The sequence below is a fragment of the Camelus ferus genome, chromosome 2, assembly GCF_009834535.1.
Source record: "Camelus ferus isolate YT-003-E chromosome 2, BCGSAC_Cfer_1.0, whole genome shotgun sequence".
NCBI lineage: Eukaryota > Metazoa > Chordata > Mammalia > Artiodactyla > Camelidae > Camelus > Camelus ferus.
In genome coordinates this window covers 22,001,582-22,025,427 of record NC_045697.1, presented here as the reverse complement: position 1 = coordinate 22,025,427, position 23,846 = coordinate 22,001,582, and the positions used below count along the sequence as shown (strand labels likewise).

General features: G+C 35.7%; 1 protein-coding gene across 8 annotated transcripts in view; it reads right to left on the bottom strand.

Moving 5' to 3' along the window:
• Window positions 1–23,846, bottom strand: part of PCDH7 (protocadherin 7) — a 385,684-nt gene that overhangs the window by 319,886 nt on the left and 41,952 nt on the right. Inside the window, exon 3 of one of the 8 annotated variants that reach the window (XM_032495453.1) lies at window positions 5,899–7,724. The exons of 6 other annotated variants lie outside the window; for them this stretch is intronic. In XM_032495453.1, coding sequence (XP_032351344.1) covers window positions 7,683–7,724 — 42 coding nt within the window. In that variant the 3' untranslated portion in view covers window positions 5,899–7,682. Of the gene's footprint in view, window positions 1–5,898; window positions 7,725–23,846 lie in introns of those variants that run through there. One more of the 8 variants, XM_032495459.1, reaches the window with a different exon arrangement.

Below are 23,846 nucleotides of genomic sequence, written 5' to 3'. Positions count from 1 at the left end.
GACAAAGGAAAAGAGTAAGGAAGGTAAAAAACAACTTAACTGGCTTTTTTTCTCTTTATAAGGTTTTGCATAACAGTGTCTAGATTTCCATAAATACTCAGTTTTGTGTACAATAAAATATCTGTGAGCAACATAATAACCAAAGTTACGCTCCAAATGGCACCCGTACATTAACTGCCAAAAGAGGTTACAGAATAATTTTTGAAAGGGAAAAAAAAAAAAAAAGCCCTTTGGACCTGCTGTAGTATGCAATCTCAAAGGAAACCAATAGCCTAATTACACAGCCATGAGGAGGTAGCCAGCAGATTTCAGTGATTGGGAAAGAGAAAGCTTGACAAAATCTAGGATATTAGTCAGATCTGTAAAATCTTTTACTTCTGTGCAAGTTCTGAATTGTCAGCAGTGTAAAATGAAAAGAAAAGTACCTTCAGAAGGTTCGCTATATTTTATAACTCACTGTTCACAACCACTGTGGCCACTCTACACACTGCTGTAAAAAGGAAGAACCAATCAGCTGGTGGATGACTGTCTGGCTCGGCAGAAACTTCCATTTCATGTAATAAAGACAAACACACACAATCTGAATATGTTCTCACTGGGGAGGGAAGGAGGGGTGAGAGACCCCTTCATGTCAGGTACTTGACAGATTATTTCAAAGATGCATATTTTTCCCCCTCAGGCCTGTCCAAAGGCAGAGTCCCATTGTGCCTTTCCAAAATGCAGTCCTTTGTATGTGATTTCAATGGCCCTTAATAGAATCCCAAGAATCACATTATACATTCAAAAATATGATCACCCTAATACATATCTTTTGTGTTTTCTCTCAAAATCATGAGAGGAACTTCTTTTTTATCTAAGTATATTCTTTAAGCATTTACTTGTGGTCACTTGGAATTGAAAATGTACTACATTTGACACTATTGCACATAGAGTGATTTGATATGCTTTTAATTCACGAAAGTATTTCAAACCGTAAAAATGCCTTAAAAAAAATCTGTTCTGAATTCAGAAAAAAAGAAAGCATATGCATGTTCTCTTCTTTTAAAATAAAGAATTATTTTTAATTCTGGTGGCATTTGATATAACCATCAACAATTCTGATGCTTTCTTTCATTTTTCAATTTTTTTCTTTTTCATTGTCTCTGATAGACCCATTGGGAGTACAATGGCTTAGGTCACAACATGAAACATCATGCTAATTAAACTGCTAATTAACAGCTATAAGAAATATACTGCTTGAAATGGACTGCTGTATTACTTTGTTTTAACTTTTGTGTCATTGCCACTTGGTAACCACTAATTTAGAATCCTCTAATCAAGCTCTTTAATCCAAATGCTAATCTCAGATGCCAGGAGCACAGGATGGCTGAGCAACCCTGGTGCAAGATATGGACTGCATTTCTTCCCGGTATAAAAGATGGTTTATTGAAAGATTAAAAAATTGAAGATGACAAGATCCTGTGTTTATAGATCCTTGGTATTCACTTGAATGTAACCTCTTTTAGTGTAGTACTAATAGCAAGTCATCCTCAAAAACATTTTCTCAAACATCTCCATCTAAATAGTGAGGCATCTATGTGACAAGTCATCATAGGATTTTTATTTAAAAAGCTCATGTGATAGATTTCCTTAATATCAGTCTTTTCTTTAACATGTATTTTGTTCAGTGACATGACTCTATCAACCACGTTTCAATTTGGGCTTCCAAACAACGGCAGGTTTGTATTCAATAAACACGCAAGGGTTTTAAAAAGTCAACCAGCAGGAAGTGTAGACTACACTATCCCTACTTGAAATGTCTTATTAGGAGGCAGCCAGTTTCTGATTGCCTGGTATGTAAATACCAAATGTCTGCTGCTTACATGAGCTTGACACATAGGGGAGAAAAAGTCCGTGCTGACCCATCTTTTAACAGCTTGACACAGGGAGAAAGATTAGAGACCCGGGTCCCCTTCAGCTGCTACTGAGACAGAATTTTCGCTGACACAATTGGGCAGTAGCAATTAAAAACCAGGCAGAGCTGTACCCGATCTCAGAACTCCAATCATTTACCATAGGAAATGTGCCTTTTCCCTCTAACATCTAAGGACAGAGTCTAGAAAGATATTCATTTTTAATCAAATTAATTTTAACTCCTCATTAGAAATTCACAAAAAGCAGCATAAGATAGGTTATTATTGGGGTATTAACATTCATAAAAAACAGAGAATAGGCAGATTTTTCACAAAAACAGTAAAAATTATCGAAACGCAAGGTATACTAAAAATCTGTACTTGGCTTTATCTCTTTTCAGATGCTCAGCCACTAAATTGTGATGTGAACTTAAAATATAACTTTCTCACGTTTTCACCAGCAATGCTATGCGTTTCCAGGAACACAGCGCCATTTCTGAGGTCTACACGTTCCACAGTCACAATTATTATGCAATATATTTCATCCAAAAGTAGTTTCAAATAGGCAAAATTGAGCATTTTCAATGGTTGTTTATTTGTTTTCTCCTCTCGTATATGCTTACATAACCAATTACTGTGTTAAAAATGAAATCCTCTGACTTTCCAGATATTAAATACGATCCAGTTCAATTCAGCCAGTATTTATTTTATTTATATTTCATACATTCAAATCTTATCATCTAATAAATGTAATGCCACTTTTTTGCTCAATGAAGGACTTTTTGAAAATAAATCCCTCACCATATATAATAGATATGTATTGGATATTTACAAAGGATAATAACTACTTATTTGTGGATAGGTTGTCACAATCAGCATGATCCTTAGTTTTTTAATAACCCTACAAATAATTTCTCATTCTTACATTTCACAATTTTTAAGCTACTAATAATGGGAGAAAATCGTGTTCCTTTATGACCGTGGATAAAGTGATCTTCAAAAATTGCTCTCTGACCTTTTGGAAACTTTCATCATTGAACTGTGACAAAGGTTTGATTTCAGCTCTCACAGTTTCCTTTCACTTGTCTATGCCTGAAAAAATTACAGCTCCCCGAGCTCCCAGATTTGAATTGTAGCAGATCAGAAACTGATGGATTTCCCTGGAGAACTGGTACCTGCACAATTTTTCTGAGTTTCACACCCTGGCATATGGAGAATATTGAGGGCTTGGCATTATACTTCTCTGTGAAGTGCCTTTGATTTCACTTTTGCCAGTGAGGTTGAGTTTATTTTGGCCCATGACCATCTCAATCAGCAGCCACTACACTCTATTCATGTCAACTAGAAAAACGACAAGAAGAAGATGAATAATTACCAGTGTTTATTGAGTTCTTGTTATGTCATACTTACTTTGCCTGGCTAAATCTCACTTAATAATCACAGCTAATTTATGAGGCAAATACTGTTATTAACTTCATATTACATGTGAAGAAACGGAGGCAGAGAGATGTTATTTGTTCAAAGGTCATTCAATTTATGTGTTTGAACCACGTTTCAAACCCAAACAGCCTGGATTCTAGACACAGAACTCTTAACTACTGTGCTATTCTGTCACAGTTCACACATGGCACTGTAATAATTAGCCTGCATGGCTGGACTTCCCATTAGACTGTGAGCTCTTCCTACTCAAAGAACGAAGCTGCCATTTTCCTCAGTCCACCCAGATTCCAGCGGCAAAGTCTTCATTTTCAAAAAGAATTGATGCAAATAGTACATATTTATATTAATATATTTTAAACATGCAATGCAGGTAGTTTAGAGACAAATTTCTCTTCTCCTCCATATACAGTATTTAGAGCAGACCTTTTATCACAGATTCCATCTTGATCCAATATTTCAGTGTACTAGAATTTCTGAATACCTTTCATGTCCAAGTCATGCATGCTGGATCTGCCTCACTCAGGCTAATAAATGTGTGATCTACAAACCACAAAATTTATCTCTGCACCTCTAAATAGTTCCAGAACCTACTTTGCACCCCCATCTATAATAACATTTGACATGAAAGCTCTGTGGCCCATCTGTTGAGTGTCGCCTCTGAAACCAGAGTGACAGGGCTCAAAGCCCAGTACTACCTCCTGCTAATTCTGTAGATTTGCAAATCTACCAAAACTCTCTCATTTTCTCAGCTGTGAAATGGGTACCATGACAATAATAGTATCCGCCTCATGCAGTTGCTATAAATATTAAACGTAGCAACTAGTATACCATCTGCACAGAGCCGAAAGTTAAAAAGTTCTCAAGGAAATATTAAAATCTGTTTAACTACATTATATTTACCAAAACAGGGAAACAGACTTATAGTAGTCCAAAAAATAAAAAGAACTAAAACTAGAAACATATTTTAATCCTCCCAAAAATATTTTAATTTTTCCTTTATATCTTTGTGAAATGTGTACCTATGTGCATCCAATCTGATGGATTCCGGGTATAACTTTTCAAGTGGTAACTCTCACGCCCAGTTGTTCCACTGCTTTATATAGCCATTTCCCTTGAGCACTAAGCTCCCTCTCCCTGCCACCTTTTTTTCTTTTTTTTCCCCAAATGGATAGAGGCAAGAGGCAAGGGTAGTTTTATGTAGAGATAGTGGGACTTGGGAGAGGCTTGGTAGGTGGAAGCTTGCAAGTCTCCCATCTAAATTTCTATTCTTGTAAAGACAAGATTAAATTGACAAAATTAAATTTTACTATCAAAATCAGCCTCATCAGGGGCCAGAAGTTCACCTAAATGAAAACAAGTTCAGTCTGACCAATTCTTTAAATAAGGATCCCTGAAGATTATCCATGCCATCATTGTGATATTGAAAGTGACACTATTTTGCAAGTCAGTATGCTGCAATGAAAAAAAAAATCCACATGATATATCTGCTTTCATTTTGCTTCCCACTGTTTCTCTGACCTTTCCCAGTTGGAGTAGTAGCAGGAAACTAAAATAAAAGTACCGTTTTTCTGTGTGAGGCACTTCATGACTAAACATTAATCGTGAAATTGTAACAGTTACAAGACTCCTCTGCCTGTTGCTTCTCCTCAGCAGAGAATTACTATTAGATGAAAGCGCCTACAGCAATAAACATCAGGGGCCAGTGTTTCCTCCTCCTCTGAACCCAACCAGGCTGATCCAAGTCCAGAAACTCCTTTGAAGTCCCGCAGACCTTCATGTGCTGATCAATCCTTCCGGAGTAAAGAGCAAGAAAAACTGGTTCTAGCACTTTAATAAATTCTGCCAGGGAATGTATTCAACTCAGTGCAGTACAAAAAGGTTTCCTTTGATACAAATTGAGTGATTTTCTACTTGGGTGCCACTTGGTTCAATTAACTTAGAGGGAGCCATTGATCCCAGATGTGATTATTTATACCTCAGTACATATTTCTAATAAGGCTAACTAAGGTTGGAAGAGTAACAACTGTAAATTCATATTTTTTCTTGGTCTTAAGGCATATGTTGAGCTTTAGGTCACTTTAAGTGGAAAACAGCACATGGTTCTCTTAATACAGATGATCAATATCGAATGTTGATATAATCAGTATTCTGTAACACACTGTAACACTTCTAAGTTATCAATCTACGAATTAAGTTAACTTATCAAGATTTAAGAATTTAAGTGATCTTCAGATTGATAGTGCAATCCAAACTCATCATTTATGGATGAGAAAACTGAGCACTCAAAAAAAAAAAAAATGTATCCTTCAGGTCTGGCTGTTTGGTGGCAGAGTAAAATCTGGAGTCAAGACTCCTGACCCTGTTAAGGGTGCTTTTCTCCAAACATTCTCCAATTTATCTCTGTCAAACCTTTGCTCTTTATCTTAAACGGCTAAGCTCTTCACCCTCAAATGGTAAAGAATAATGTCTAAAAGAAGTAGACACCGTCGTCTAAAAGCCAGCAACATGAATATGTTGAATGTCCTACTACGTTTTAAGAGACTATTAAAGTGGGAAAGACAAGGAATTTTATAAAGTAGAGGTTTTTTATTATTATTTTGGTCACATAAAAATATTCAATACAATGGAATTATACAGTTTGTAGACTTATAACTTATTATAATAGCATAAATAAAGACAAAAATCCCTGTAAGAGTATAGATAGGGTACCTTTCAGTTGATTGTCACATAGAAAGAAGAGGTAAAAATTCCGACTATAAAGTTAATCAGCAAGATAAGAGAAATGAATACAAATACCAAAGAACAATAGTTTCAAAATTATTATGGCACATGGTGACCACAAAAAATATGTAATACTTCAGTCTGTTTTAAATACTCACTATTCTATGATATATGATGACTTGTTACATAATTTCGATCGAAGGAAAGTGGAAAAATAATACATGTAACTTATTAGAAGATTAATAAGTTGTAGTCAGAAAACAAATATTTCCCGAGTCTCATCTCCAAGAGCATCCGTGATTCACATCCTCTGTCACTGAGTGAAGAGCACAACTTTCCAACTGTCTTCAAACTGACTTCACAGGAGCCTACTCTCATTATTTTTCAGACATTGCTACCATCTTAATTTAAATGGCTCAATTGCATTAAATATTACACATAATTGGAGAGCCGTTGCAGTAGTCATTCTATTTTTAGAACTGCTTCCTTTGTGAATAATAATCTTTCATAACAATCATGACCCATGTGAAATGGCTTTACTCTATCTCTTTATATTCTAGGTAACAAACCAAAGTGCAAATGTCAAGCATTAAATTTTACCTCCTTCCACTTATATATGTACACACGCACACAAATGCATACATATACACTCACACCCATACAAAAATTAGACTTTATATAGTATCTTCAACTGAGCAGGTAACTGTAATGCAAAGAGGTATTTCCTGCATGCAATTCATCTTTAATAAAATTCAAAAGCCCTCCTCTGCATACGTAAATGCATAGGACCACAAATTTAAAAGGCCAGTTTCCTACTGATATAATGGCCATACATTCCTTTAACACGGGGTTTACGTTAAATTCAGTCAGAAATTGGTAAAATGTCTGTGAGAAATATTGGGATCTTCTGCTTTTATACCATAATAAGTGATGTTTCAACAAATATCAGAATGACCTAAATTTTATTTTCTCTCGTGTCCACTATTTTCTCACTTTCCCTGATTGGCAGTAGTATTTCTTCCTCGGCCCTCATTAAATAGCATTGAACAGCATAACTTTCTCGGAATTCAGTCCTGAGGTATACATTTCCATTTTCTTTGTTGATCTAGCACAGGCTCAGGTGATTTCTACAGAATGCATTCAATTAATTCAAGCAAAGCAAATTAAATCACATCTATACTAATCACGTTATTAACCATAAACAGTAACAGGATACATGTCTCCACTCTTTGCTTGAGTCCATTCAAGTGCAAACCGAAGGAAAGGGACTTCCTGTTCTTCTTTTCATACTCCTGAGATGATGATTTTTTATTCTGTTTCTCCACAGTAATTGACAAGATTGCAAAACCTCTCTCACATCCCTTCTTTATTCCATACTGAGAGCTTGATTTTCTTTTTCAGTTGTTTGCAAAGTATAGTTTGATTCCTTTTTTGCAGAGATTTTATTTTAAAGCCATTTTTGTTTTCTTCAAAATCAGAGCTTCATTTTAATCAGCTAGCGGTCCTGCCCCTTGGGAATCGATTTCTTTCTACACAAGACAAATTCAAGTCTTTTGGGATCCAACACACTGAGTTGGAACATTAGATGTATTTCACTTACGAGCACATACATTCATTTTACACGATTCCTCAATGTGGCCAGGGGGGGTTCGTGGTCTGCACTGTATCCACCTATAAAAAATACAAAAATATATGTCTGCTTTACAGGGATGTGAGTAGGGTTTTGCTAGCCTAGTTCCAAAGCTTGGATGCACATCTTGACTGATAGTATTCCTTCCGTCTTTAAGATGTATTTGCAGTGGCCATAACTTCTTTCAGAAGTCAAGGAGACATAACAGCTCCAGCTACAACTAACAACCCTGGGGCATCGAGATCAATACTGCTGGGCTAATCTCTTGGATGCTATCTCTGACAAGAGATATTTGCATGGTAAAAGAAACACGGAATTAACTGTGTTTCGGGCTTCAAGCATTTGAAGGCTCTGAAGTGTCACCAGAAGATGGGCGGTCAGGGGAGGGGGAGTTGTTGGTTTTATTTACACTGGAAATACAAATAAGATTGAAATGGTAATTTTGTTACCACTGCTTTTACAATTTACTGTCCCTAAGATCTCAGGAAGTGAGCTTGATCTGAATGTTCACACCTTTCAAAGTAGCTCTTAGTCTCTAAATGCAATTATCACACAGCTCACTGTCTATAGAAATCTGAGCAATTTACATGCTATCAACAAATGGTCTGCTGATCTCTGGTCAAGGATGAATTACTCTCCCTTTCAAAGTCATGACCATAAAAAGACAATGTTTTCCACAAATAAAAGTGATGATAATACTCCTTCAAAATGTTTTGGTGCTAAGGTGAGTTTTAAATAGTGTTGAGTATTTATTTCTTTGAACTTGAGCCTGACCAGTTGGCTTATTTTTCCTCTCAGTGCCAAAAGGTACACAGAATACTCTTTCCAGTTTTATGGTGAAATTGATGTCAGTAAAACCTTTCATGAGTTTGAATATTGCCGAAAAGACAATAAATCACTTCCATAAACTAAAAGTGATATAGTTCGCTACCGAAAAAATTAGAATCCTTAAGAATTAGAATTTTTAAAAATCAGTATCGTGCTAATTTCCAGTGTCACAACACATCAGCACGTGAGAATCAAAATTAGAGAAGACGTAGATTATTTCTTTCACTGAATAATCAACCAATTAATTTTTGAAAGTAAATGATGTAAAAAAATAATGATTAATTTTTAATTATATTCAAGAGAAGACAATGTTTAAAAATGGCTCTGACTGCAGATTATCCATATGCGCTGTATAAATCTAAGCAGCTATGAAATGTCTTAATTTTTTTAATTAAATTTTTTATCTTTCCTTAGAAATAGAATTAATATTTTTTCTTCCTTTAGTAGCTCTAAACGTTAACATAACTTGGGATGCTCAGGCTAATTACACAAGAAGCACAAATTTACCAAGGAATTGATGATAAAGTGAGTCTTTATGATTTAAACTGTAAGTTTAAAATGAACATAGTTTATCTTATGTTTATATTTCATCTATATATGTTGTTGCCACAGCATTTATCAAATATTTCAGTTTAACTATTTTTACTAAGTTATTCATTTAACATTTTCATCCTCCATAAGGCTACAGTGCACTCCACGAGGGCAAACATCACGTCCACTGTTTACTGCTTCATTCTCCGTGTTGGCACATAGTTGGCCCTCAATAATTATTGCTTTAATAAGTGAATGACTGTTTGGGACTGGCTAATTAAGGAAATCATATTACTTGTCACATCACAGTATCACTTTTATCTAATTTTAATATTTTGAAATCATGTGGTTATCTTTGACTTTCTATTATTTATCATATGATAGATTATGGAAGAGAGGCTTTTTTTAACTGTAGTAAATGCTCTTTATTTTACTGGCATATTATTTTTTCCTAATTCTTTCTTAAATTTAGTCTGTCCATCTAAAATTTCATTAACCTTCTCTTTTTAATTCTTTCTATATAATAGTCATTATTTTCTTTCCTTAAAGGAAAGATACTATCTAAGACTTTCTGCAAGGTTTTAAATAAATGAATAAACAAGTAAAAAAACAGAAAATCAGAGGTGTCCAAATGTTTCATTTTCTATTTTCAAGACCTGACATACTTTTAATTTAACATATCCAAGAAAGAGAATGCATTTAAGTAATACCGTCACTATTCTGCCATGCAGCATAATGAAATCCTCTTATTAAAATGTTCTTGAGGAACAGAACGCTCTCATTTCATAAATTAACTATGTAAGGGCAGGTTTCACGTTTTTGTGGTTTTAAGCTTTGATGCACTGAATAAACGCATCTATGTACTAATATCCACCTGTCACTAAAGCCAAGAAAAACGGACTCTTTCCTCACCATTAAAGATTCATGTTTAAAAACAAAAGCGCTCACCTCAAATCATTTATTGAGTGTGCTGAGAACTACTTAGGAATCACTATTCTGAAAACAATTGTTGGTGAGGGTCAGGGTGGAAATGGATGTTACCAGTATGTGTTTGTTTTGATTTGAATCAGCTAATTAAGATGGCCCTGGAAGCAATTTTCAGATCACTGCTACTGAGGAGACAGGCTCCAGTAAATCAGTCCGAACCAATCTCTGAGTCAGGTCCAATTCTGCTGGAGTCGTATAGATGCAGCCTTTGTCTTCCCCTTTCAGCCTTTCTCCTCAATTTGCTCTATTACCCATGCACAGACACACAGACACACAGACACACAGACACAGACACACTACACACACACACACACACTACACACACACACACACACAATGAGATGAAACCAAGTCATTCCTGGAGCGCGTTTCACCAGGCCATCTCTGTATCTCACTCAGTTTCCATTTCCATTTCCTAACCACAGAGACTGAAATAAGCTTGGAATTTAATTATCAAAAATTATCAGAAAAAAAGTCAACTTATAAAAGCTTTGTTCTCCTTTTCCCGACTTCCCTGGTCAAGAACTGGTGACTCGCACTAGGAAAAGGAGCTGAATTCCACACAGAACAGGAATGGGATTCAGACTCAGGGGCAAGAACACACTAAATACTCACACAAAGGAATCAACACACTCTTGACAGTTCTGAAAAAAAACTTCCAAACCATACTCAAGGAAATACATGTATTTTGAGAGGAATATGTATCTATTTTCTACTTATTTCTATTAGGTATGCTTCAAAACTAAATCACACACCTACATAATTGGTGTAGAATGTGCAAGTGTCTGTTGAATGTGTTTGCATGTAATTGGCAATATGTAAAAGGAGTCTATGAATATTCATAATCTTTTTCCCCTGACTGATGTTCAGATCTAGGGAAAAGTAAAAGGTATCAAATGAAAAACAGAGCCGATTCCATGACACAGAAAACCAGATTGATGGTAGTTTCTGCAATCTAGGAACAGGAAGTGGATATTTGTATTTTAGAGCAAAAATTCACGATATAGGAGCTGAACCAGGGCAGGGCCATTATCAACACTGAACATTTATCTATGTTTTAAACAAATACTGGCAAATCATTTGAAATAGAAAGCGGGACACAAGGTAAACACAGGATTTGGTGAAAGGACTATGAGAACGACAATTCTGGATGGTATTTTGGTGTTTTACTTTATTTTGATTTTATATAAATGATGTACCAAAACTCGTCAATTATGATTATTAGCTACTATATCACCTATTTAGATGTTTATTACAAGATTACACTTAATTATCTAACTTAACCTCACAAAGTCCTTGTGAAGTAGCAATTATAATTTTGCTCATTTTACATATGAGGGAATTAAAGAGAGCTTAATTTTCTTGCATAAAAATCACATAGATAATGGTAGAATCAGGGCCCCAAACCAAGACATTTGGCTCCTAGTCAAAGATTTTCTTCTTCTACATTATGTCTTCTCATTATTATTTCTTAAATCTGACTTGGAATCTTTTAAAAAATAAACAGCTACGTCATAACTGCAAATATCTCCATTTTTGCCACAGTTTAAGAAATAATAAGCAAAATTATGCTGATTTTTAGTTTATTCCTAAACTACTATAAATGAATGTGTTATGAAGCTCAGTCCTAGAAGCCTATGTATTTATCAGACTCAGGATTCCATCATAATTACTTAAATTTGTGAATATATAAGAAACAGCTTCAACATACTCGAAAATCGTCCAAACTGCCAAAAAAAAAAAGGAGAGGAACGGAACACAGAAGACAAATCCCATCCAATCAAAGAAAGGATGTTTATACCCATTTACACCTGTAAACGTGCACACACACAGGAAGGCCATTCATCAGCACTGTTTAATCTACACTCTTCAGAAAAGAGGGCTGTTAGATTGGGAGTCAACGACGACTGGCCATGGAAGGAAAGGGCTGGACAATACCATATCGCATCCTAGGAATTGTACTCGGCCCTGACTACAGAATACGAATGATCTGGGGCCTAACAAGAGAATGCAGTAGGTTGGATGGCCCAGCAATCAATATGCATTGACTGGCTGACTGTGAGAATCAGGGAATCTCAGTCAGAAAGCAAGCCAAAGGTTACAGAGCCCAGTCATGCGAAAGGCACTGCCTGAGGCATGGGGGGACAGACAAAGCACCATCCCAGTTCTGAGGAATCCTTTATCTTTTGAAGAGATATGCAAATATATACACATCAACAGATTACTAATCTTGGGGTGGGTGGGGAAGATACAAGCCCCACAGTTAAAACTAGGAGAGCCCCGAGGAGAGAACTGCGGTGAGGGGAGGAGGAAGAGGGCTCTTTGGCTAAAGAAACCTAAGTTGTGTCTTAAAAGACAGGGAAGCTTGACATCTTCCGAAATGAGGGAAAATTGCCTTCCAAGAAGAAACAAAGTTGTGAAGATCTGAGGTGAGGTCAGCAGGCAGTGAGAGAATTTCTTTGCCTAACCCAGAGATTTCTGGAATTCCACTCAACTCCATCATGAGCCGTTTTCTCTACTCGCTCTCCTTAGCTCAAGTCTACATATAAAAGGAACCAATGTAGTAATTAAACACCACCACCACCACCAACAAAACTGCCCTGAACATCCTAAATTGGATGTTCAAGACAAATCAAGATAACTGTCAGAAGCCAGAGAACGCAAAAAAAAAAAACTATTTGTTAAAACTAATGCAATTAATTTCTGCTTTAGAACAGCCTATTCTTTAATGTTAAAGTGTGTCATTCTTAATCCATGATTTTATTTTTTTCTTGTTTTTCTTCTAAATAAGTATTTTACAGAAACACCCTTTCTGAATCAGAGAGGGACAGAGATCAATCCAGACAGACAACTGTGCACTATATAAGCAAAAACGTTAGACTGCATCCCAGCTTTCTAGTTCCAATTACGTTTGTCCAAAGTTGAGCATTAATGCATTTCCATCCTTAAAGCTTATAATAAAAATGTAAAATGATGTAAACTTAAGCTATCATCACTATCCTTTTTGGACCATAGTATTGGTCACCTTTGGAAATAGAAGCAGAACTGGCTAGTATTCATATACCAAAGCAATAAGCTGCCTGAGAGAAACGGAGACTAGATGTTAATGAAACAAAGTGAATAGCAAACTCGGCTGTTGTTAAATGCCACTGAAATTGCAATCCTGTGCCTGAAAAATTGAGAGCTACTTGGGGAGCCTTAAAACACTCACAGAGGGGAGCAGAAAGCAGTCAAAGTGTTTCCAGATGATGGATAAACTAAGAGTTTGATCCACGAGCCAGAAAATGAAGTAAATATCCAATGAATTAACTGAGTCTTGGAAATGTAAATGTGAGATAGGACAAAATGATAAAATCTAACCAACCAGTTTCCTGCTCGTGAAAGATAATGTTGAAAGTGTAACAACTGCCAGTGAGTATGTGGATCCTTAGTTAATAATAGATACACTTCTAAGTTGAATATAATTCTCTTTTAATATGATTTGTGGTTAACCAGCTTTAAAAAGCTATGCTTTCTGATCATCAGAAATTTCTAAAAATGTTTTTAGAAATACTTTCATAAATACCAAGTGGCACTGATTTAATGATCGATATGAGCATATTAAGTACTGACCTTCAGGACACAGAAAGGTATTATAGTAATAACTAATGCAGAAGTGTAACTTGAGAGATAAGGAAGTCACCGGGAATCATCCTCTACCAAACTATTCACTTTACCAGTGATAATACTGAGGCCCCGAGGGGCGACAAGACACATTCAGTATAACACTGCAGACCTAGGATTAAAACTAAACATCCTCACTCCTAATCAGAGGTTTATTTCCATGTATCTTATGAGAATTACATCTCAAGGAAATGGAAAGTTGGGAAATGAGATTATTTAAGTAAAGACCAAATAGCTCTAATTTCAGTGCATTCCAGTTGTGAAATACAGGGACGATGCACAAGTTACAGAAACTTGCTCTTCATTTATAGTGGACTTTGCATTAATGTCAGTGGGCCCCAAAAAAACAACCAATGGTGAGTGTACATTAAATACCAAAATAAGATTCTTTGTAATAAAAATGCTTTTTGCATGGGCAAAATTTGCAGAACCCTTTATTTTGGAGAGTTGGAAAAATCATAAGAAATTTTCATAGCTTCATTTCAAATTTTGGCGAGGGGCTGGTCCCAATCAATATTACATAGAACTTTTTTTAAAACGTGCTTCCTATGTAAAGGACTGTAAATCTTACACGTTAAAGTAGGTCACAAGTCTTAAAGAGCTTAATCAAAAAGCAATATGGTGTTTTTTAACATAAAAAAGATTATTTGCTCCTTTTTTACTCCTTTGTCTTATAAGTGCAGTGTGATGTATTAGTTTAATTAAACTCTACCAAATTATCATAAGGATTTTATGTGCTGCAAATAATTGGCTTTGTTCTCTGTTCACTTTTTCTTAATGGAAGCAGAACATTTTTTTTTTTTAAATGATACTTAGTATAGGATACCAGAAAACCACTAGGAAGAAAGACAAATGAGGTACCTAATGAAGTGACCTTTGTCATCTTGGACATGAAATAAAATTAAGCCTGCACTAATGCAATCAACATAAGTCAATGTTTCCAAAGAGTTAAAAGGATAGGTAATGTGATGGCTCTGAGCCAAACCATACCAAGAATCCTTTCATACATAAAAAATGACAATCCTATTAATATGAAAAGCCGATAGGCCGTAAAATGAAGTAAAATGTATAAATAGATCACGTTTTAAGATTTTTTTTATGGAACCCATAATGAATCAATCTTTTTCATGGGACAGATTTAGGTGATAATCCCGATAAAACATACTACCAGCTACCTCTTTGATAAGAGACAATTTAAGCATATAATGGAGCAGACAATGAATACAGCATATTAAATGAAAGTTGTTTCAGAAAGTAACGGTACTAACATAACTACTCTTGCCAAAGGTGAATTGGAACAAATTATAATTAAAATATACATTCATTTATAAGACCGTCTCTAAAAGTAACATGACAAAAATTGAGAATAATCTACGAACATGAAATCAGCTAACTGATTATTTTATGGAATCTGAAAGATAGAAATGACCAGTGGCTTTCTTACAGTATAGATCTCAAAGTACATTACAGTATATGTACAAGACATAAGGGGCAATCAGCAGTGCTTCTTTTGTTAGGGGGAAAAAGAAAGCATGCGATCACTACTCATTTACTATTGTCCTGAAAGAAACATGATTTGTATGTTGCAGAATTCCTGAAAATTATTGAGCTTTTAATTCATCCTCTGAATTACCTTTTTTTTAAAAAAAAATTCTGCTTTTCTATTCATGGCTTAATAACATGGTAAGAGTTTTCAGTTACCAACAATAACTAACACTGTTGAGTGTTTATGAGATCTCAGGCTAGCGGTATGTGGACTCTAGGAAGTAGATACTATCATTAGTCCCATTTAACAAAGAAGGGACTCAAGAACGGAGAAATTAACTTGCTCTGGATCACAGCATTGGAATTTTTAGCCCAAGAAGTCTCATCTCTGTGTCTGTGCTCTTAACTAGACTACACTCCACTGCCTCTCCAGTTAGCGATACAACTGTTCTCAAAGCAGGTTTTATCAAACTTGCTACACCTTTTCAAATATACTCAACAACATTTTTCATCTAGAGAATATTATTGCATTTTTAATATATTCATAAAATGTTTAGAATCTAACCTTAGGCTTTTAAACCTCTCTCACACACGCATGTGCAAACACACACACACACACACACACACATACACAATAATAATTACATTATTGCATTTCTAAAAAAACATGATAGAGGCCCATAATGATATACTCAGATGGTGTTAAACTAGGAGATTCTCCTTTTCCTCTCTTTTTAAAGGGACCACTATGTTCTAGTGAAATCCCATGACCTCAAAATGTGCCAAATAATAATTAAGCCAAGAAAATGAAAGTCTTCCCGATCCGTGAAACATGTTTTAAAGGTAATCCTCTCATTGGTTGTCTCTGAAGGAACCTTCCTAGGAAGGGGTGCTTCCTCCATGAGTGCACACGCATATTTTGAACAGATATACTTGATTTACTCTATTTGTTTTAAGCCAAAGAGTGAAAAGGGATCTTTGACAAAACTGTCATCTTTAAAACACGGTGATATTTCATTTTCCCCTTCTGCACTATTTAGATTGCCTGGAACTGAAATGCTTCCAGCGGCTCCGGTGTCCAATTTTTCAAAGCTGTCACTTTCTAGCAAATCTGCTTAAGCAAAATACTTATGTTGTTAGAAAACAGAACAAACATACATTATAAAATACATTCTATTCTTCTTTGCAAGTCAAAGTCTTATTCAAGAATGGGAACTTGGAAAAACGTGGGGAAATAAATTAAAAGATGACTATGATGGATTGGTTAAAGTCAATGAATCTGGTGCACCTCTGATTAGTTTCCAGAGATACACTTGGACTTAGCTCAGTAGAGTCTTCCACACAATAATCATATAATCAAAATGTTATTTTCAGTGCATCCACTAAAGGTCATTAAACTGAAAAAGAACAAATAGAGAGGCAAATGGGACATTGAAAGATGACCATGGTTACTCTTCCTCAGATCATGTCTAGAGCAGCTATTATAATGTTCTTGTCAACCTCCCATGTCCCAGAGGGTAACGAAAAATTGCCAAGCATTTCACTTGTAGACCTCTGGCCTCTCTGAAGTGTGAGCACCATAACTCATATTCTGCAGTACCTACGTGAAAGCACAACAGTAACAAAATGCAAAATAATGATTATAAGAATGATGTGAAAGACAGCAAAACTTGTTATCACCAATTGACTTCCAAAATGTGAGGAGAAATATGTTTTGAAAAGGTTTAGTCATATTGACTTGAAACATTACTCAGTGTTCTTAGCACAGAGTATGCTGTCTTTAATCACATGTATACATGCACTCTAAACTGTATGCATACAGATATGCAGAGTACGTATTTACCACACGTGGACCATTTTCCCTGTATGCATGATTACGCGCTTCTGGTTTAAATTAATCTTTCCAAGGATATGCAGGAAAAATTACGAAAGACTTACAATTCCTTCCATTACTTTAAAAAGCTAGTCATGCCTCAGCAAAAGCCAAGACTGCTTATGGTGTACAATCTGAAACCCAGTTCTCTCTTGGCACTTTAACACCGGATCTGTCACCCTTTAACACCACAAAATCAATACCCTGGAATGTCATGGTTCTCTGATGGCCCACAAAGTCCAGGCGTGATCAATTTCAACTTCCTTACTAGACAGAAATAGACTTAGACAAATAAAAAAAGATTTCATTCAAGTTAAATTCAATAAAACAAAGGAATAAAGGTAGAGAGAGTCAAAGTTGTTAGAATTGAGCCCAATAAATTTACACTTAAGTCTGGATCCTTGTTTGAATCTAACAAAATTGCACACCCTGCCAAAAGATATATATCAGATACATTTTTAAAAGCCTAGAATTTATTGTAACCCCCAGATTAAGAAATACTATCAATTAAATATATGTTTCTTTGAATGCATTCGCTAATAAGCAGTGGGGAAAGGTGATGTCTGAGTTCTTTATTGTGTATCTCTAGAAAACAGTGATTTTTGGCTTCAATGTTCAAAAGAATACAAATCTTGTCTTTCTTGTCATAAACTGTATATCCTGTATTTAGAACAGTCCAAGACACAGAGTAAGCCCTTAGTAAATATTTGATTAGTGTATGAAAATCAACGCATATTTGTAAACTTTACTGAGGGCAAAACTTCCTCTTCCATGTTCACTGCTGTATCCGAGGCCTCTGTCGTGCCTGGAACGTAACAGGCACCCAGTAAACATCTGCTGACTTGAAACACTAGAGATTGCCTCCTATTTCACTAGTCAACGCCTAGCACTCTGTGGAATTGGAATTACAGGGTGGTCATTTCAAGAGTTTTTTTTCTGTAATAAACACTTTCTATGTCAGTGATTTTATTTTGCTTCTAAATTTCAACATATATGAACATATAGACATATTATTTAGTAATACTTAGAAAAACCCAGGCCTGGGAGTCCAGAGATGTGGAACCTAGTTTAGGTTCACTAACTTGCTATGCAGCTTTGCCTCTCCAGGCCTCCATGTCTCATCTATAAAATGTAAAGAAGGGATATGGGGAGAACAGGATGGTTCTCAGATACCCTCTTGGGATTAGGTAGGTTTATAACATCTTGGATATGTGTAGAGATATGGATTAAAAAAATAATCATTGGAAGGGGCTCTAAAGGTCAGAGAAAGTTAGAAAGCCATCCTATTAAGAGAGTTAGAGGAAACTGGAGTCATTCAACTGAACAAAGAAAATGCTGAAAACATCTGAGTGACTCATGCCAGTGTGAGAAGACTTAACAGGCATGTGGTACCAAGACCCGAGTTACTACTTCTGGTCCCTTAAAGCAGAGGGTTAGTTTGGCTCACTCCCTCGTCTTCCACACCACCAAAACTGAAAAGAAAAAACACCCACACTCCCATCTAGCTTTCTCCGAGGAGACGCTGAGTGGCAAAATTTTGGACAATAAAATATTGAGAAAAGTCCTTGAGGAGGGAATCCTTCCCGGGATAGAAAGGAAATGGGGTCAAGGAAGTTTTTCTTTTTCTTTTTGTCCCTCTTCCTTCTCCTCATCTGAAACAAGGACAGAGTGGCTGGAGAAGCAGCAACTGTCTCGGGAATATGAGAAGGAAAACCAACAACTGAGGATGACAGAGCCACAGGACAGCAGCATCACGACTCAGCGAATCCTGCTGACTGGTGGCTTTTTGAAACTTGTTCTAAGGGAAAAATCAACCCTTCAGTTAAGCATGGTTAATTTATTACTTGCAGCTAAATGCATTCTTAAGCAATCTATTTGCTAAGGGAAAAATCAGAGAGAAGGGTTAGCCAAAAAAAAAAAAAAAAAAAAAAAAGAATAAGAAAAAAAAGAAACTATGACTGTAAGGGGTCCTATTATTAGACACCAAATACAAGGCTGTGGGAGTCTTGGGTCTGATTAACTACCATGTTTCACAAAATTTTGTATCGCTGACACCCTGCAGAAAGGAGGTAGCTTTTAAGTGTAAAAAGCTCTGAAGGAAGAATCGGAAGACATGGTTTGAAATCTGATTCTGTCACTTAATAACTCACTTAAGTTTCAGCAAAAGCTTTTTCAACATCAAACAGAAATCAAAGCATTTAGTTGATAAAGTGATAGTTAGGATTGACGATATAATGCAAGCAAAAACACTTTTTTAAATGCACAGTGCTTTATGAATAGTTATTTACAAGAGATGATGCAAATAAAACACTTAGGCACAGATTCAGGCATACAGTAGGTGTCTATTTATTATCATTATTGTTATTATTATTTGATAGTATCTGCATCTATCTTCTCTAGAATACCTTGTTCATGACCCTTCTCCCCCAGGGAACAGCTGATTGAAAGAGCCTTAATCTAGGCAGAGCCAGAGTTTCTCTCCCTGACATTTGAAATTGGTACCCAGAAAAATGACCAGTCTTGCAGGTAGATGGGCGTGTAGCATGCAAATTAAGGAACTGTGGAGTTATCAGCCATGGTTTACCATCTAGAATAGCAGAAGATAAAAAGATGGTCTCCAGTGTAAGAAGAGAGAAGTGGATGCACAGAAAAGAGAGATGAAGAGATAGAAAGGGAGGAAGGGAGAGGGAGAAAGGGTAAGCACAGATACTGGTGGACCGATCTTCCAATACATTGATAAAAACTGGGTTCCATGTACTTCCATTTTGGCATAATACACCTTGAGCTAATTTCTCTTACCGGCAATTAAAGAGTGCTAACTGAATAAATACATTCATTTGGGTTTTAGCATTAAAACATGTTACCAAGTTTGTTACAGAAAATCTTAATCTACGAAAGGTTTGTAAGAAAAGGCCACACGTAATCCCCTTCTGTTTCTATAATTTAACGTTAGCTATATAATTTTATGAGAAAATGTCATAAAGAATTTTAGAAAATGAAAAGATATATACAATTCAAAACACAAAATAGTTTTCTATTTATAATTTCTAACGGTTGCAGTCATTAAAGAAAATATAAGATTAGTTAAAATCCTGAGGCTACACGATATTTTCTTGAAATGTTTAATCTGTGTGGCTTCTTGCAAAATAAAGACAAATGAAAGGCACATTTATGAATACAATTTCCCATTATTCTCTCCTGTGAACAGCAAATGGCCCAAGTAAGAAAATGCAGATTTTAGGTGCCAGGAAAATAAAACTGACCAACTTCTAAACCCTCCCTGACAATGTAGTGAATGCTAGGATCCTCTGGGTACATCACAGTACCCAGACCCTAGAACCAAAGTACAGGTTTTCTGAAGGTGGGGACCGCCAAATTGCTAAATGCTTTTGGATGAAGTCCCAGAATGCAAGGGCTTATGTGTACAGTTTTGTTTTGTTTTGTTGACAATGAAGAAAAACTCCTAGGTTTCACTAAAATCCTGGTTTAACAATTGTCATTATTCAGGGGTAAGACTGTTCAAATACAGTCAGTTCTATGCAGCTAGAACAAAATTTTGAAATTGTTCAAAATAAGTAGAGATTAAGTATAAGAATTACAGGAGATTTTTTTCCATCTGGTGACAATAAACAGATCAAATAATGCATGATTCCTGTTTAAGACATTCAGGTAACTGATTTTGTCAATGAATTTTTAGCTTCCAATGGAAAGAAGTTTTATGACATGACCTTCCCGGAACAGAGAAGTCCCATATTTTGTGTGTTTATACTTTAAATTGTCACAGCTCAGATTTAAGCCACCTGCTCATTCATGAGATTCAATGGCAAAAAATAACAGTGATATGAAGTAAGCCTATAAGCTGGTATCTTGCCTAGTTTTTTAGTAATAAATCTTGAAGCGTATACTGATTTTTTTAAAAGACAAATGGAAGACAAACTATTGTTTCCCCTTAAAATGTGGTTCATTGTATAATTTCAATAATAACCAATCCGATCTTTTGATAATTATTAAGTGAAACTTTTGTTCAATTTTCCAGTTTTTCAGTGGGGAAGCTGTATGTCACTCTTATGTTTTTAACAGGAATTTTGACAAGCTTCTAGTTTATAATCATTTGGAGCACAGATTATAACATTAACAATAAGTTTTAAGCTAGAAGAGTAATTGGCATGATTCAGACACACAATTAATATTTGTAGGGTGAATGAATCTATAAAGAAAGAAGAGTGTACACTATCACTGAGCACTCGCTTCCCACCTGAGTTTCATATTTCTCTTTCCATTTAACTTCACCCCAGTTTCCAGAACAAACACATTGGGTAACAGGGCTAAGACACTCAACGCTATTTCTTATTGTTAAGAAGCAGGAAGTCATAAGCCAATTTCAAACCACAATCCCATAACTAAGGAAATCTGCCAAAATACATGAAAGCTATAGTGATTTATCTCTTGAAAGGAAAGAAAACCTGATGGACTATTTCAAGCAAGGACAACTGGAACTTGGTGCATTAGCAGTATCTCAGGGATCTACTTTTAGAACAGACATTCCTTGTTTGAAAACAGAGCATGAAATGATGTTAATGTGTAAATGAAGGAAGCTGTTCACAGCCCTCTAATCAGAGCATGGGGTACTTGAATCATCCGCCCTTTCATTTTCCAACTTAGAATACCCACCAAGCCTGCGCCAGCGGCCATCACGAGTACACCACTCTTAATAATTAATTCATGGGGTGTTTTGCAAGAACAAAGCCTGCAGGATTGGACACTTTAGACTGAATTTTAGCTGCATAATCAAGAATATGGCTGAAAACGCCAATTAATGGTGCAAAGCACAAATAAACTTTAGCTATAGAAAAGCCCTTTATGGACTAAAAATATCAGTATGTAATCTATCCCTGACTGCAGTGTGGCTCACCAGAATATTAACAACCAAAGCTATTCAAATAAATTCCTGCTGAAAAGTGACCTCCTGGCTAAAGAGAATTATGTAAGAGAAGAGTCAAGTGGAAAAAAAAGCCGTTATATATTTAAGTCATCTCATTTTGCTGTTATTTAAACTTTAAAGCCAATAAAACTTGCAACATGGTAGATCTTAATGGCTTAAGACACTCAAAATGGGATGGGCAATGTGGAAAAAGACTCTAAGCAGCTTAATAGAGTGTGTCTTCAAACAGAAACATCTCAAAGTTAAGAATTAAGTAACAAGTATAACTAAAGGGAAAACACACCCACGGAGAAATTTCATTTTGAGCCACAACCTGGGAAGGCAGGTCTTAAAGCCAAATTGAGGCTTATCAGACAAATACATGCATGCCAGGCAAGCAGTGAAAAAAGCCATGAAAGAAGATCAACACAGATGGGAACGAGAGAGCTGACTTGCAGGAAACCATGCGGAGTGACAGCTCGGCGGCATCTCCACACCTGATCTGGCGGCAGGGGCTGGGGGGATGTGCTGCAGCCAAGTCAGCGGGGGCCGCGGGCAGATGTGGCTCGGCGCTGGCAGCCGTGTGCAGGAAATCCTGGTGCCTACCAGCCTGCAACTCTGCAAGCCGTGTCTCAAAAAAATACATAAAAATCAAAACTCACTACTGGGCGCATCAATACTTAACTAGATGCAAATTATACTTTCCATTCGGGGGAAACTTTTCAGAAGGGAAATGTCTGCCAATAATTGCTATGAAAACATTTATTTGACCCTGATCCATGTAGCTCCCCAGATCCAATTATTTTAAATAATGGATGGAAGTGGAAACAAAACCATTGCTAATCAATATTAGATGGATTCTGTTGTACAAAATCTACATTTTCTTAAACCACCTGAAACTATCATTCTCTTCTAAACCTGATTTAAGAAATTTGATTTAAAAAAAACTTGATTTAAGAAACCTGATTTGAGAAATTTAGTTTAAAATGATGCTTTGCTTCAATTTGTTTTCACAGCAAATATCATCACCTGTTTGTCCATAGCTGTATTGCTAAATACAAGTCTCTCTAAGAGAGGTTTCAAGTTGATTTAAAAGACACATGGGATTACAACGCTGCAAAGTATTATTTTTAACCTCTTTAACACATTGTTAGTTGCTTCATCTCAACTCAGTTACTACTCTTCATACAAACTCTAATGCTAGTTAACTTTATTATCTTTAAATGAGCATTTCTCTGTATCTCTATTTTAATTAAGCCCCCAACCCACCACATCTAGACAGAATGCTGGAAATGGTTAGGGCTTGGTCTGATTGTCTCACAACTGTATATTCAAGAGCATCACTGTAACCTCTATTTGACATTTGAGTTCAGGTAGTAATTACAGATAGCATTAAAAGGCCTTAATTTTTCACTTTTCTTGCCAGTAAAGGTATGTTTACTTATTCTGTTCATTTAGAGTAGTGTTTTAACATAACATTACTGTGAAAAACATTCCATTACATAGTCACAAGCAAGTTACTGCACATTTTAAAATTGTATTTTACAATTCAGTTCAAATATTTTAAGCCTCATTCTTAATTTCAAATCACTGGTATTTTACATTTGGTAATAAATATGAAATCACATTTTGACCTACAGAATGATCATATTCTTAATTAAAATACTTGTTAATATTTTAGGAGGTTTGAGTCTCCATTCTTTTGGAGTTAATATTTAAATTCTCATCACTTATTTTGATAGTGTCTAGTAAGAGGAAATAGTATTCATTGCAATTAAACAAATTAAAACATACTTCAAAGGATTTTTTCTAATTGTTAAAATTTGTCATCATCGTGATTAAAGTTTGGCCTGGCATTCCCTTACAATATATATT